Source organism: Vicugna pacos, chromosome 12, assembly GCF_048564905.1.
Source record: "Vicugna pacos chromosome 12, VicPac4, whole genome shotgun sequence".
NCBI classification, from domain to species: domain Eukaryota; kingdom Metazoa; phylum Chordata; class Mammalia; order Artiodactyla; family Camelidae; genus Vicugna; species Vicugna pacos.
Window position 1 is genome coordinate 46,499,385 of NC_132998.1, and position 15,244 is coordinate 46,514,628.

Below are 15,244 nucleotides of genomic sequence, written 5' to 3' on the forward strand. Positions count from 1 at the left end.
TGGATACCTTGAGATCTATCTCCTCAGATGCCTGACGGTGGCTGTCCATCCAGCCCTGATCCAGAAATCTGAGATGACTTGTATCTGAAGATAAGATTTACCCTATGGCATGTTAAAGATAGAAAAATTGCGACAATCATCGCTGAGCTCACATCAAATCAGCGTCTGTGCAGCTTTAGGACTTTGGTAGGGACCTTTGCTGCTACCACTATCTGTAAAGAGGAGGTGTCGAGACAGAGTTAAGAGGAAACTCCAAATACGACTGGGATCGCCCATTGTCAAAGCGAGTTTTACATTTTCTCCTGCGAGCCTAAGAAATAGTAAAGCCTTGACTATTCACTGACAATTAAGCCCCTCCTTTCAGCCGACCATTTCACCTGAGACCAACAGACTCATAAGGAGGGTCCTGGGTTTCAGTTCTTTCTAGTTTTCTGCCTGCTACCCTAGAGCATCTGAAAAGGGGGCAGCGACGAGGGAAAGTGACGCGCGAGTGTTTTCCCATCTTGGCTAGTCAGGCCCTGAATCATCACCAGTCGATTGCACTTTCCCCCTCAGCCAGCAGCACTCGAGATTTTCCCTGGAAGAATATGTCTTGTACTTAAAAGGAAGAGTGGTGGGAGCCTGGGGAGGCGGAGAAGAGGCGCGGGGAGAAGGGCGTGGAGGGCCGTTCCCGCCCCGGAGTCGGAGGCGCCGAGAGGCCGGACGCCGCGAGGCTGCGAGCCCAGGAACGTGCGGTCCCATCGGCGGGCGCGGGGCCGGCAGCGGCGGCGGGCCGGACGCGGCGCCGCGCACCTGAGCGCCGGGGGCGGGGCGTCGGCGGGCGCAGCCCCCCCGCCGCGCGCCGCGCCCCTCGCGCGCCGTCTCGGTCCTTTCCGCCCGCGCTTCGGCGCCGCTCGGCTCCCCTCCCTCTCCTCCCTCTTTCCCTCCCTCCCAGCCGGGGAGAGCCGCGGGCTCGGGACGGCGAGTTGGCCTCGGCTCTTTCCGCGCGGGCGCTGCGGCTCACCTGGGCGCCCGCTCCCAGCCCCGCTCCTCGTCCCCTCAACTCCTCTCAGGTAAGGGGCCGCCCGCGCTCCACGCGCGCACCCGTCCCTCCCGGACTTGGCTGGACAGCTGGGTCGGGACGCGTCCCACCTCTCCGCGAGCCGGTGAGGGGACTCCGCGCCTCGCCCGGGGAATGAGGGTGTCGGTGGCGGGGGCCCCGCACCGGAGCGAGGGGCCGGAGATGCGACGGGCCAACAGGTGGCGGGGTCGGGCCCGGGCCCCTCGACCGCCGCCGGGGCGGACTCCGGCGGGGATGGGGCGGGCGGGCCGGGGGTGGGGACAGCGCCTCTCTCCTCCCCTCGGGGGCGGCGATCGTCCGGACCCGCCGTGTAGGTGCGTCGGAGAAACTTTGCAGGGTGGGGACGCGGCGGCTCCTCGCCGGCGGCGCTGAGTGGGCGCGCTCTCCGGGCGTGGGGGGCGCTCTGAGGGGCGCGGCCGCGGGGCAGACCCTCAGGCCGGGCGAGGACCTGACGCTTCCCTTCCCCGCCCCCTTTTGTGTTTCCCCGCAGACCGGCCGGTCCCTGGGGGAGCCGCGGCCACCCCCGCGCCCGGGGGTCGTTCCCTCGCCTCCTCCGGGCGGCGGGAAGGCAGCGGCGGCGGCCGGAGCTGGGGCGGGCGGCCTGAGGTGAGAGCCCGGCCGGCTGGCCCCGCTGGGAATATGGCGACCGGTGGCTACCGGACCGGCGGCGGCGGCGGCGGCAGCACCACAGACTTCCTGGAGGAGTGGAAGGCGAAGCGCGAGAAGATGCGCGCCAAGCAGAACCCCCCCGCGCCCGGCGGGGGCACCGGCGACGCGGCCGGGAAGCTCCCTCCGGGGTCTCTGGGCACCTCAGCCGCCGCGGCGGCCAACGAGCTCAACAACAACCTCCCGGGCGGCGCCGCCGCACCTGCCGCCCCCGGTCCGGGGGGCGTGAACTGCGCGGTGGGCCCCGCGCCGCTGAGCCGCGCGGCCCCGGGCTCCCGGCGGCCCGAGGACGAGTCCCCCGCCGCCCCCACCGCCGCCGCTTCGGGGGCAGCGCCGGCCCGGGGCGACGAGGAGGAGCGGGACGGCGCCCCGGAGAAGGGCAAGAGCTCGGGCCCCAGCGCCAGGAAGGGCAAGGGACAGATCGAGAAGAGGAAGCTGCGGGAGAAGCGGCGCTCCACCGGCGTGGTCAACATCCCAGCCGCAGAGGTGAGCCTGGCTGGGGCCGCAGCCGGACCCTGGAGGGCTGCCGCCTCCCTGGGTCTTCCCCCCGGGGCGCAGAGCTTTCCCACTCGAGCTCGTACTGCTTTCCCTTTCCCTGCGCTGGGCAGGCAGAGGGTGATGGAGTTTTACTCGGAACAACTGCTTCCTGGGAAGTTCCCCAAACCCAGAGTAGGACACGTGCTTTTCAGGCTTCCTGGCTGGGATCTCAGACCCAGGATCCTTTTCAGTGCTGGAAATACAACTCGGGGTTCCAGAACTTGCTCCCCTGGACTGGTTTGTTTATGCTTGATCAGTTAGAGAAATTGATTAATGGTGATGACGACATACTGTTTAGTTTCCCACGTGTGTCCGTCTCAAGTTATCAGATAGTTTATCTCTTCTCTCTGAACAGTGTTTAATAGCACCTGTAAAGAAAACGTGGCCTTAGCACAGTCCGAGAATGAACCCAAGATAAGTTCAATGAACCCAAGATAAGTATATCCAAATGAGCACTATTTCATATATAAACCTGCTTTTGGAAATAGTGCCCCCCCCACCCGTTTTTTCTGAGTGATATTCAGCACAGTAGGAACACTGTATCAACTCGCAATACTTTTTGCTAAGACGATCTCTCTTTGTATTTAAGTATTTGACTCTGTGTATCCTGGGAAACATTTCTGGTACGGTTGGTTTTTTGTTTTGTTTGCATGTTGTTTGTTTCTGGTATTTTTGAGCAGTCTCAAAAACATTCCTGCGACAGCAGCAGCAGCATCTTCCCAATAGTGTGACTGGTGAAACATTTTTTACTTGGGGTACCTCTTTCTACCCTCAACAAAACGAAACAATCCTTAACAAGTTTTGGTTACTTTAATAGTAACTGACCGGTGGGGAAGTAATTCAACAACCTTGTTTCACTCAAAGTAGGTTGCATCTTTTTCTCATTGGCTCTAGGTTTTGTCTTTTCTTTCTTTCCTTTTTTTTTTTTTTTTTTTTTGCCTCCTGGCTTTCTAGTTTATTCAACTTTGACATAGTAGATAAATAGGTAGAATTTACAAACTTTAATCGTGGTTCAAATAAAAGCATTTGCAGTAAGTTAGGGTGTATATCAAACATACCCACATTTTTAAGGTTTAATACTGTTTCCATACCTAAAAAAATCAGAGTTTGCCTTTGAAGGGTGTATTTTTATGAGTGTTTCAGAGAGATTTTTATCAGCCAGCAAAACTGTCCTCTGTGGTTTGCTACTTGCACAAAAGATCTGTTATTCATTAAATTGCTTTAAAAGGAATTCATAAGAGTGGTAATCAAATTTCTAGGGTTTTTTTTTTTAAGTTAAAAATATGAAGATTAAGGGGAAATTGAAGACAAGGCTTTGGAAAAGCTACATTCCTCAACTTTATTTTTTAAAGTAGCTGATGGTCCAAATAAAAGAATTTGTCATTTCCAATCTTTTCCTCATTGTTCATATGACAGGGGTCTTATTTTGGAAAATATCTTGGCAGATGTTAAACTTCATTTTTTTGTCTGGCTACTTGTGCTAAAATAGTTATTCTCAAATATCTTTTTTTGTTTTTGTTTTTTTTTTAACAAGGGTAGTGTTTACTGGGAGGAATAAGCATGGTAAATCTTTTGAGAGCCTAAGAAACATCCTTTGTTAATATTTTCTGCTTTGGGTAAGGGAACATAGTGCTGAGAATGTAGATGACTCCCCACTACAATTGAGTCTAATACTCTGGAATGTTTTTCGTTTGGGTGTTGGCAACTCCTAAATTTAATCTTCCTGAAAAACAAACAACCCAGGGTACCATTTCTTGCCTGTGGAACCTAACCTTTTTTATTGAGTTGGGAATTGAGTCCTTTTTGTGCTAACTGTGGCTCTATCTGTTTCATGCTGTAGGACCCAGCAAAACATGGTAATGTTTTACCACAGTGTCTGATTAGCTGACATACTTCTTCAGTGCCTCCTCCCCATATTTTCACTTTTTAAAAAAAAGTTAAGTCTTTCATATTATGTTGATAGTGGTAAAACATGTGACACAAAACTTTAAAAGTGAATCATTTTCATATCTTTAGGTTGTCAGCTTTTTTAGAATTGTGTGCTATTCATTTCGCTTAGTAGTTTCAACATTGAGAAAGCCAGTTGCTGTGGAGCTCTTGTGTAATACAGCCTACCACGCCGATTTTGAAAAGTCATATAATATTTTACAAAATTATCAGGTGTAAAAATACTATAAAAGCAAAAAATCACCCGTCAATATTGTATTGTATTATATACAGTATTGGGTAAGACTTTCTTGTTTTCAGACAGTATTCCCAACCATTAGTAAATTAACTTGCATGCAAAGGGCCAGTTTTATTGGTTGATAAAAAGTTCCTTTGGGAGGTGTTTATTAAGCATCTGTTTGATGCATTGTGACTTTCATTAACTTATTTTACTAATTACTGAGTGTTATAAAGTTGTTATAAAGGAACCTGACCGCAGCTAAAGCCACCACAAGCAACTAGGAGATGGTTTTAGTAAGGATGCAGTCCAAAAGCTGAAAATGGTTGATGATGGTAGGGCGTGTGATGGCTGTAATAAGAGTGAATATACAGTTGCTCATTAATGAAAACTTCAGTTATTCTCATTTACTAAGATTTTCTTTTTACCCTAAGTTTTTACTTTTTCTATTTTTGGGGGTAGAAGCCCAAATTGGATAATTTGAATGTGACATACATCGTGCCAGTAATTTTTGTATACATTCATTAGATCAGCCAAATGTTCATTACATGTCTGTTCAAGGGCACTATCGTAAGCACTGTGGAGAAAACAGGAATAGTGTATTTTCAAGGCGCAAGACTGTAATCTGGGAGGAAGACTAAGGCATAATTACATGAGGGACTTAAGTACTGAGTTAACAGTTTAAAAGCCATCTTAATGCGGTATGTAACTAATTGTTTATTAAAAATATGTGTTTAAAGGGAAGAGATGATGGAGCTGAGAGAAGCTATTGAAGTTGAGGGTCTTGAGCTAAGACTTAAGTTTCTTTATGTATTTATGCATATATTAACACATAAATTCACATATTTTAAATGTCAGAGTGTAGTGGGTTCTTAACTGTGGCAGCACATTAACATCATGTGAGGATATTAAAAAAAAATGGTCCCTCATACTGATGACTTGTCTTCTCCCTCCCTGATGCCCTTAGATTTAGTGGGTCTGGGATGGATCCCAGGCATTAATATTTTGTTAAGCTTCCCATGTGATTCATTTGTGAGTCAGGTTTAAGAACTAATGGGTTACAGTCTGGGGACACAGAAATAGATAGAACACAGGCCTTGCACACAAGGGTCTCTCACGTAATATTAGGAAACTGTGTTAAGTAGTACAGTGTGAAGTACAGGCTCTTTCCTGAGCAGGGTCCCTAACTCAAGAGGAGGGGAATAGTTGAGGAAGGCTTCCTAGATAGTTACACCCCCATTTTCCAAGTGCTTGTGAAGTTACTGCCATTGAGTAGGTTTGCATGAATGGGTTAACAGAGATGTTTTTCGTAGAAAATATAATCTTTCAATAGATAGAGGTCAAATGACACTAAAGTATTGATTCAAATATAAAAGTTAACATATTTAAACTTACTGTTTCCATAGTGGTTGGCTAAAGTGCTGTATGTATTATCTTAATGTTCACAGCAATCCCATATGGTAGTTGTAGTTACTCTTTTTATCTCCATTTCCAGAGGAGAAAATGGAGGCTTACGTTTAAAAGGCTCAAGATCACATGGAAAGTGAATAAGTGGCACAGCAGTAATTTAAAGGTTTTTGTGTTTTGTTTTTTTTTTTGTATTTGTGTGTCTAGGGAAAGGAGGGTTTTTAAGAATTAGTGTATCTTACTTTATTTGGCTTATTTCTCTAGATTTTTTCAATAACTTTTTATTAGAGGTTATCTTAAATAATTTAAACATCTGAATGGGGAAAATAGTCAAAGTATGGAATTGAATAGAAATTAAGGTCAAATTTGTAAGCTCAAAGATTGCTTCTGACCGTCTGATCTGTAGTTTGCTTGGCAAAGTTTTGAACACCAGGTCATAGCAAAAATAAGTCTGCTTTTGGCTAGCAGTCAGAAAATGTGAATCTTTGATTTTGCTCAAGTGATATGTTATTTTTCTGTCAAGATCGGGTTATTAACACCTACTCCATAGTTTGAAGGAGCACTTGATATATAGAAACACTTTTAAGTGAACACAATTCAACTCATAATTATTTGGTATATTTATTTACCATTATACAGGACAAGTTCCACTTAGTAAATCTTATAAATCCAGGTAGATTAAGAAATGCCTTTTGGTATGCCCATTATATTCCAGACTGTTTACCTTTCTATGTGATGAGTCAGGAGAAGAACTAATAGTGATTCAGAGTTGGAGAAAATTGGACGTGTGTATAGGGTAGATACAGCATAAACACTGAGGCTCCTTCCTAAGGTATCAAGCCCTACTTTCCTAAATGTTTGCACTCCTTGATAAAGTAAATGAACATTTTAATATTATCAGGATTTGTAATGAATTTTCTAAGGTGAGATGCCTTTTTCCATAAAAATAATAATTATGTAATTAAGGTAGGTGATATTTATGGTTTGTTTATTAAGTGCCAGCCACTGATCTAAGTGCTTTACCTGTATTGGTGCATTTAACTCTCACTACAACCTTATGGGAAAATGGAGCAGAGAAGGTAAGTTACTTACTTGCCTGAGGTCATATGTGTGGTAAGAAACAGAGTAGAGATAAGTCTGTCTTCAAAGCCTTGTGCTTAATAACCATCTTCTTATATTTCAGTGTATCGCATACTATATACCTAGGTTAAGAAATGCCAAGATTATTTTCTAAGAATTTCATTACTCTAGAATTTGAAAATAGTCCTATTATAAAAGGCAGATGAAGTGGGACTTTGTTGGAAAATTTTGAGAGCAAATAAATATATAAACAGTGGCATTAAAATTCTTAAAATCTTTATGAAGCTAGTGACCCCATTTATGCTCTTTATTATTTCTACACTGGTTTTTAGCACCTGTGACATAGGCCAGAACACAATTACGCTGTTTAACAGTAATGCTGTTATAGTATGTTAGAAGTTTAAAATTACTGGAAAATATTAGAGTTTGAAATTTTCTAAGTGTTTTTTTCTTTTTAAAGAATGAGATATAATTTCCTTACCATAAAATTCACCCTTTTAAAGTGTACAGTTCATTGGTTTTTAATATATTCACAAAGTTGTACCCTAAGTGCTTTTACATTTTCATCTTAATTTTTTATCATGTTCCTAAAACCTGTGGTACCTAAATTTTTCCCCTACTCAGTAAATTACAGCAGTATTCAAACCATGAGTAGTTATTAAATTAATATAATTTAATATCCGCTTTCCCTGCATTTCACAGAGAAAAATGGCAGAATCGCCCCAGTTTTAAGTTTCTTAAAATTTAGACATCTACTACCATTTATTTTTACTGGAGTTTAGTATAAGAGGTATTTAATTTAACTGAATATAGGATTTTCAACTTATTTAAAATTTGACAAATCTTTCATGGAGATCTGCAAAGCTCTATAATCTAAACATTGGGAAACTTTGATTCAGAGTAAAAATGGAATTTTAGACCATTAATGGCTTAACTCATGTTACTTAAATTAGGGTCTTAAAACATCCGGCTATGTGTGTGTGGGAGGGAAGGACCACCTGTACCAGTATCAACTGTGGTTGCTTATTGTGGATTTCTGGGACCCCCCTCAGTCTAGGAGTGGGGAGGGGTTACGTGGAACTGCATTCTAACATGTTCCTAAGTGATTCTTGTGTACACTGAAGTTTGAGAAGAACTGACTTAAATGCCTTGTACTGGTTATTGATCTATGAAATGAAATTGATACTGATTATTTAATTCATATAACAATCTTATTAGAGAACGTTTGTGAAAATGTTCTAAGAATGACCAAATGACAAATTATAGCTATTGTATAGGTTACATTGATAGCTGGTTGATGTCTAATGGAAATTTCTTACTGGGATTTTAATCATTCTCATTTTTCCCTTTTAATTAAGAGCTTTATAGATATTTTAAGAGTCAGATGGAGCTACTTGGAAATTCAAATCACCTTAAACATTTATGTAATGTCATATATTTAGTGCAAAATGTTGTGTCTGCCTTGTTTCTTGTCCAGAATTTATTAGAAGCCTAGACTACAGAAAAAACTTCTAACACTTAATGGGCGATTTGAACTTCAACTCATTTTTCTTTGTTGTATTCTTTAAGGAGAAGTGTATAATTATGTGTATAAATGTGTTTAATGATTAGTTCAAATTATTAAATTTAATCTTAAGATAGGTTTTTTTCTTCTTATCCAAATGTTCTCAAGACTCCCTTTTGTTCACTGCTCTCTCATTAAACCTGCAGATATCCTTGGCCAGCCAATTGATTCTTAATGTATTTGGTTATTGCTGAAGCAGCTTTAAGTCTTAGACGTTTTTGTTTACAGCTGTATACATACTGGTGTTAGGATTGAGTCTCAGCCATTTATTACATTCTCCTCAGGTTACTTAAAAAATGCTATGTCTGACTGAAATGGTAAGAATATTTAAGTTCTAAAAGCAGCAGAATTATATGCTTCAAAGGTAGAATCAGCTTCAGTGAGTTCAAAACTTAGCATGTATATTAGCATTTATTCTATGATAGTCTTTAGAAATTTTCTTCACCAGATTTTTACCTGTTACAGTGTGGTTTTCAGTAATAGTTTTCATTTGTTGTATAAGTTGAATTTAAAGAAAAAGGGCCATTATATTCTGAAAGTGAGCATGTTTTAGGGGTTTTGGGAAATGAATAGATAGGAGAGTTTATGTTGTAGATTACGATTCTATGACAGTTAAAGATTTGTTTACAGGTTCTTTTTATAAATTGTAAAAATAGTAAAATATAGTTTGTGGTACAGATGAAAGCATGTAATAAAATTAATTTTAAAAGTTACTAATACTCAGCTTATCTATGGACCATACAAGTGAACTACTTAATCTTACTTCTTTGAGAAATTTTCAAGTTATATAAAATATGAAATGATTTTCTATTACTTTTGGAATTCCCTGCAGACTATTTTTAGTAGTATTTTAAAAAGAATGGAAATCTAAGTTATGAAGAACAACATTAACATTCCAAAGATGGTACTTGAGGAATAAGAATAAAAATTGTTTTAGCTGAAATAGTTAAAGAAGTTAATTTAGGTTTCAAATTCTTGACAAGGCTTCTTGATATTCTATAATGCAAGCAAAAGTTGATCCAAAACCACATTCATGTAATCTTAATTTTTTTCTACTGGTGAAAGTAATGTGTTTAAAAAAAAAAGTTACGTGTTCATTGTATTTCCCTTGTGGAAATTCAAGAAAAGATAGAGAAACGTATCACCTGTTATCTTATACATACTAGCATTTGTTTCTAATCCTTTTTCTGTGTATTGACATAAAAAGGGAACCACACTATACAGATTTATGTGTATTTGGTAGTTTATTATGAGCATTTTTATAGTGTTATTCTTCAAAAACAGGGATGGATTTTTTTTTATTGTGGTAAAATACCCATACATAAAATCTTAACCATGTTTAAGTGTACATTCAGTGGTGTTAAATACATTCCCACTGTCGTGCAGCCATCACCACCACTGTCCATCCCTGTAACTTCTTTCATCTTGTAAAACTGAAACTCTATACCTATTAAACAGTAAGTCCCATTCTACCCTCCTTCCAGCTCCTAACAGGCACCATTGTACTTTCTGTCTTCAAGGGTAGATTTATTGTATTATTTGATGCTAAAATATTTAAACATTATTTCATTGGGAAAGGACCCTACTTCTAAACAGCTGTTTATTTCTTTTCATATATTATGTTTCCTGAAACATTCTTCAAGGAAAGTGGATCAGACTGCCTCATAAATAGTAGGACCTTCAGATAATTGTGAAGAAGGCCCAGAGATTTTTTTCTTTTACCTTATCTATTACTTTCGATTTTGATGGGAAATTGGTGATTATAGTGGCAGTAATTATAAGGGTGTGTAAGCTATAACTCAGCCTACAAGTTCATGAAACTCAACATGATATACAAAATCACATGATAAAAACCACAGGGCATATGGAAAAATGGAGTTTTAGGGGCATAGCACTCGAAAACTTTTGTCAGTGACATGTAAAAAGAAATCTAATAAAGACTAGCACAGTTTTATCCATGTTAAATGGTTAAGCAGTATGTAAGTACGGCAGTAAATATGACACATTACTTTGAAAAAGACCTGAAGTTTGCTCATAGAATTGGGCATCAAGAGGGTTGCAACTTGTGAGGTGGTGTAAGAAGGGTTATCTGAAATTGGACTGGAAATGTAGCACCAGATATGAATGGGCGTGGCTCATAGCACATGCAGATGTTTGTGGCGTGTGCATTTTGTGTGTTTCTGTATGTCTGGGTTGTATTTTCTGTGCTCATCTAGTGTTTCATGCAGTTGCGCAGAAGCAAATGCGAAATTTGTGTTAGGCTCAGCTTGCTCCCTAACATATTAGTTGCTTCGGAACAAATCCAATTTTCTCAACAAATGTTATAGTGTGTATGTACACACCCATACATACACATCTGCCTATATATCCACATCTATATGCATGTCCACATCCATGTATCCAAAACAGGTCAAACAGTGCCATGAGAAGATCTTCCAAGTAGTGAGGTGGAGAAAGGTCTAGGGAGCAGACAGTGCCTAGAGCTGAGAACACTCATCTAAGAGTATACTAATACTGATTGCTAGGGCAATGGTGGGAGAAAAGGAGTGGATGGATTTGAGAGGAATTTCATTGGTATTAGAAAATTACATAACTGGATGTTTTGAGCTGTAAAAGTCTTAAAAGACCATCTAGTCTGCTATAAAAAAGTATTAATTTTTCCCAGAGTACTTTTATCTCAAAACTTATGTTGTATTTCAGCCTCAACCTTCTTACCTCTAGCTGAGTGTAACAGTTCTCCCCCCCCAACCCCACCCTGCACCCCATCCCTGCCCCAGGGCTAACTCTACCCTGATTCCTTCCTATCTAGAATCTTGCTTGCGTATTTTATTCCTCCTTTTGTAAATACTTGGCCTTTTTTTCTTGGTTCACCCTGCCATGAAGGAATGTTCCCTAAACTGCTTCACCTTCAGTTTAGTTTTCTTTCCTTAATGACTCAATTTAAAGGCACTGTTTTCGTCTGCTAACTCCCATTTCACTGCTCAGTTTCCACTACTTTATTAAAATTGATCTTTTCAAGGTTGCTTATGACCTCATAATTGCCAAATGTGGCAACTTTTCTATTTTTGTCCTATCTGACCTCTCTGTAGTATTTGCCCTTGTCACTTTCCCTTGAATGTTTTTTAGTTGATTTACTCAGAAACATTTCAGTGACATCTGTGTGCCCAGGTCCAGTGCTAGGTGATACAGTGAGTTACATATCACTAGTTTTCAAGGAACTTCCAGCCTTCTTTCTGGGAAAAAGATGTTTTCCTTTAGGCAGCTATAACAGAGCACCATAGACTGGGTGGTTTATGAGCAACAGATTTGTTTCTTACAGTTTTGGAGGCTGGTAAGTCCAGGATCAAGGTGGCAGCAGAATCTGGTGAGAGCCTGCTTCCTGTTCTCTCTGTCCTCACATGATGGAAGAGGGTGAGAGAGATCTCTGGGGTTTCTTATCAGAGCACTAATCCATGGGATTATCATGAGGACTCCACCCTTGTGCCCTAATCTCCTCCCAGAGGCCCCATCTTCTAATACTGTTGCATCGGGGTTTACAATCTCAACATAGGAACTTTGGGGAGACACAAATATTTAGTCCATAACAGATAACAAGTAACTAGAATTTGTTGTAATAAAAACTATGATGGAGAAAAGAACAAAGTACTGAGCTAGCTGAGCCACCAGTTCCGTAAGGGAGTCAAGGAGGGCTTTATTAAGATGAAGTGGTGTTAAGCCCTGGGCCTTGACTGATGAGGGAGGATTCCCCAAGTGCATAGAGGGGACTCGGTAACATTCTAGCTAGAGCAAATAGCATGGTCGAAGATACACAGGCAGGAGATAGTAGCATTGTATTACACGTCTACTGTGTGTCCAGCACTGCACTGGGGGCTTGCTATGCATCATTTCTAATCTTCACATTAACTCACAAGGTAGATGATTGTTATTTTTTTTCATTTTACAAAATGAGAAACTTGAGCCTCAGAGAAGATGTGACGCCCAGAGTCCATACTGGCAAATTTAGATTTGACTCCACATTTGTTTAGGTGCCTATATGCACACATTGGTTATCATTGATGGAAAGAAGGAGAGCTATGTTCTAACAGAGGAAACTTTGATGTGCAGAGAAATTCATGGTTGGGAGTGAATGGAGAACAGCTAAAGAGGAATGATACTGATCAGTTGTGATAGAGCTGAATGTCGTTCCAGGGAATTCAAACTTACTCAGTTGTGGTTTTTTGGTTTTTTTTTTTTTTTTTTCAGTATTGTTGGCTGGGCATTTCCTTCCCCTGTTCATACCTAGTTATATAATAACTCACAGTTTCTAGAGTGGAAGAAGTTTTGGCTGCCTAATTTAAAGTCATTAAAGGAATTTTCTTGTTCAGAGACAAGTATCTGTTTAAGAATAGAAAACAATACAAAATCCTGTAAAAATAATATGCATATAATAGAATAAATCCAAATTTCCACATAGATTAAAAAGAAAATGAGACTATAGGCTCTAAGCAAAATTTTACCAGGTGATTCTTTTTATTACAAAAATAATTCTGTACTACAGATAGATTTGGGAATGACTTTTTGTGGGGGACAGGATGGAATGGAAATAGGGGCCTCTGGTGATACTGAATTGCGAGATCCTGTTCTGAGTAGTCATGGAGAGGTTTTAGCTTAATATTGTCCCTGGGTTTAGACTTTGCCCTGTACTTGATATCAAAGTAGGTGTTAATTCCATTGCCAGATTCTTCTGGTTCATCTTAGAGTGCAGATGCTTGGAATACAAGTACTAAAGGATGGCATTGCCTTTGAGTCTTTTCTGCATATTATTTGTTCAGCTTCTACAAATGTGCCCTTCCTCACTCCCTTTCTTTTACCCTCTCTTAGAGAAAATTAAGTGCTTCCCCAAGTCACGTTTTAGAAATAGTGTTTATTTTTGATGGTATAAAGGTAATGCCTTCTTATTGTAGAAAATCTGAAATTAAACAGCAAAAGCAGGATTGTGCAAACATCAGCTATAGATTACTGCTTTCAATTTGACTTATATTCCTTCATTATTATTTTTATGCATTGGAATTATATTGTATGTACATTTTTATAACCTACCTTTAAACTTGACATCATATCATGAATATTATTTCCTATTAAAAATGTTTTGAAAGCAGAGGTATTAATTGCTACATATTTTTGTTTCATAAATGTAATTCCCACTATGCAATGATTGATAACTATTACTTCATATTTTGGTATACAATTCTTGAGAACACACACATAAAATAATACATATCCAGAAACTTCATAATTTTACAATATAACTTTTTTTCATATCTTATGAACATCTTTCTATGCCAGTGAATATGTGGCTGTGTTATTCTTTTTTTTTCTACTAACTCTCCTAAAGTATTTATTCAGCAGATATTTCCTGAGAGCCTACTATGCCCCAGTGGGGACACAGCAGTAAAGAAAACAAAGCTTCTGCCTTCACTGAGCTTAGAATCTAATAGCACACACACACACAAATACCATCATTTCATAGCAATAATAATGTGTTGTTTTTCTTTTGTTGGCTACAGAATATTCCATAATTTGGATGTTCCAATAAAGCTACAATACATTTACTACCTTCTTGGTACTTCCTGAATATTAGACACTGAACTAGGCCTCTCAGTCATTTGATTTGTTGTATTTGCTCTGTTATCAGCATTGCCGTGATTTGGACAAACTAATTCGTGATTTTGTCCTTGGGCAATTTAAAATCTAATTTGGAGAAGTAAAGTTATATAAGATAATTTTGAAACATTAAAAAATGTATAGTAAAGTGTTAAATATTATGTCATACTGTTAGTACAGAGAGGTGAGAGTTCCTAGAGGACTGAATAGTCTGGGAAGAGAGTATAAGATTTGAGCTGATCTTGAAGGACTGATAAGAAATGAGCTGATGAAGAGAGTCATACTTCAGACTGAGAGAGCAGAGTGGGCAGTGGTACAAAGGTGAGAGTGGCAGCCTGATTGGGGTAGAGGGTTTATATTAGGAGATAGATAATATTTCAACTTTCAGACACATAGTGGTGGGATGCAGATATTATAGTTGATAGTTTGGTTTGATGTTACCTTCAAAGCTCTACTCTGTGGATCATTTGAACCACTCACAGTTGTTTATAGTAACATTTCTTTTTAAATGACAGGCATACCTCAGAGATATTGTGGATTGTTCCAGACCACCATAATAAAGTGAACATTGCAATGAAGCGAGTCACATGAAGTTTTTGGTTTCCTAGTGCCTATAAAAGTTATGTATACACTATATTGTAATCTGGTAAATGTGCAGTAGCTTATACCTTAAAAAAAAAAGTACATACCTTAATTAAAAAATACTTAATTGCTAAAAAATGTTAACCAACATTTGAACCTCCAGCAAGTCTTTTTTTTTTTTTTTTTCTGGCTACTGTAGGGTCTTGCCTCAATGTTGATGCCTGCTGAATAATCAGGGTGGTAGTTGCTGAAGTTTGAGAGTGGCTGTGGCAGTTTCTTACGCTAGAACAATGAAGTTTGCCTCATCAGTTGACTCTTTCACCAATGATTTCTCTGTAGCATGCAATGCTGTTTGATATTGTTTTTATGCACAGTAGAACCTCTTTCAAAATTGGAATTGGTCAAAAAAACAAAAAACCAAAAACCGTAGAACCTCTTTCAAAACTGGAATAGGTCAGAAAAAAAAAACCTTTAATGAAAAAGAATATGAAAAGGAATAAAGGTATGTATATGCATGACTGGGACATTGCACTGTATACCA

At 40.3% G+C, this 15,244-nt stretch overlaps 1 protein-coding gene across 2 annotated transcripts in view; it reads left to right on the forward strand.

Annotated features, from left to right (window-relative positions):
• The first annotated feature begins 899 nt into the window (after positions 1-899).
• The window catches only part of PAWR (pro-apoptotic WT1 regulator), a 96,083-nt gene continuing 81,738 nt past the window's right edge, over positions 900-15,244 (forward strand). The window contains exons 1-2 of one of the 2 annotated variants that reach the window (XM_072973349.1): positions 900-1,052; positions 1,551-2,212. In XM_072973349.1, coding sequence (XP_072829450.1) covers positions 1,700-2,212 — 513 coding nt within the window. In that variant the 5' untranslated portion in view covers positions 900-1,052; positions 1,551-1,699. Of the gene's footprint in view, positions 1,053-1,343; positions 1,375-1,550; positions 2,213-15,244 lie in introns of those variants that run through there. The other variant, XM_072973350.1, reaches the window with a different exon arrangement.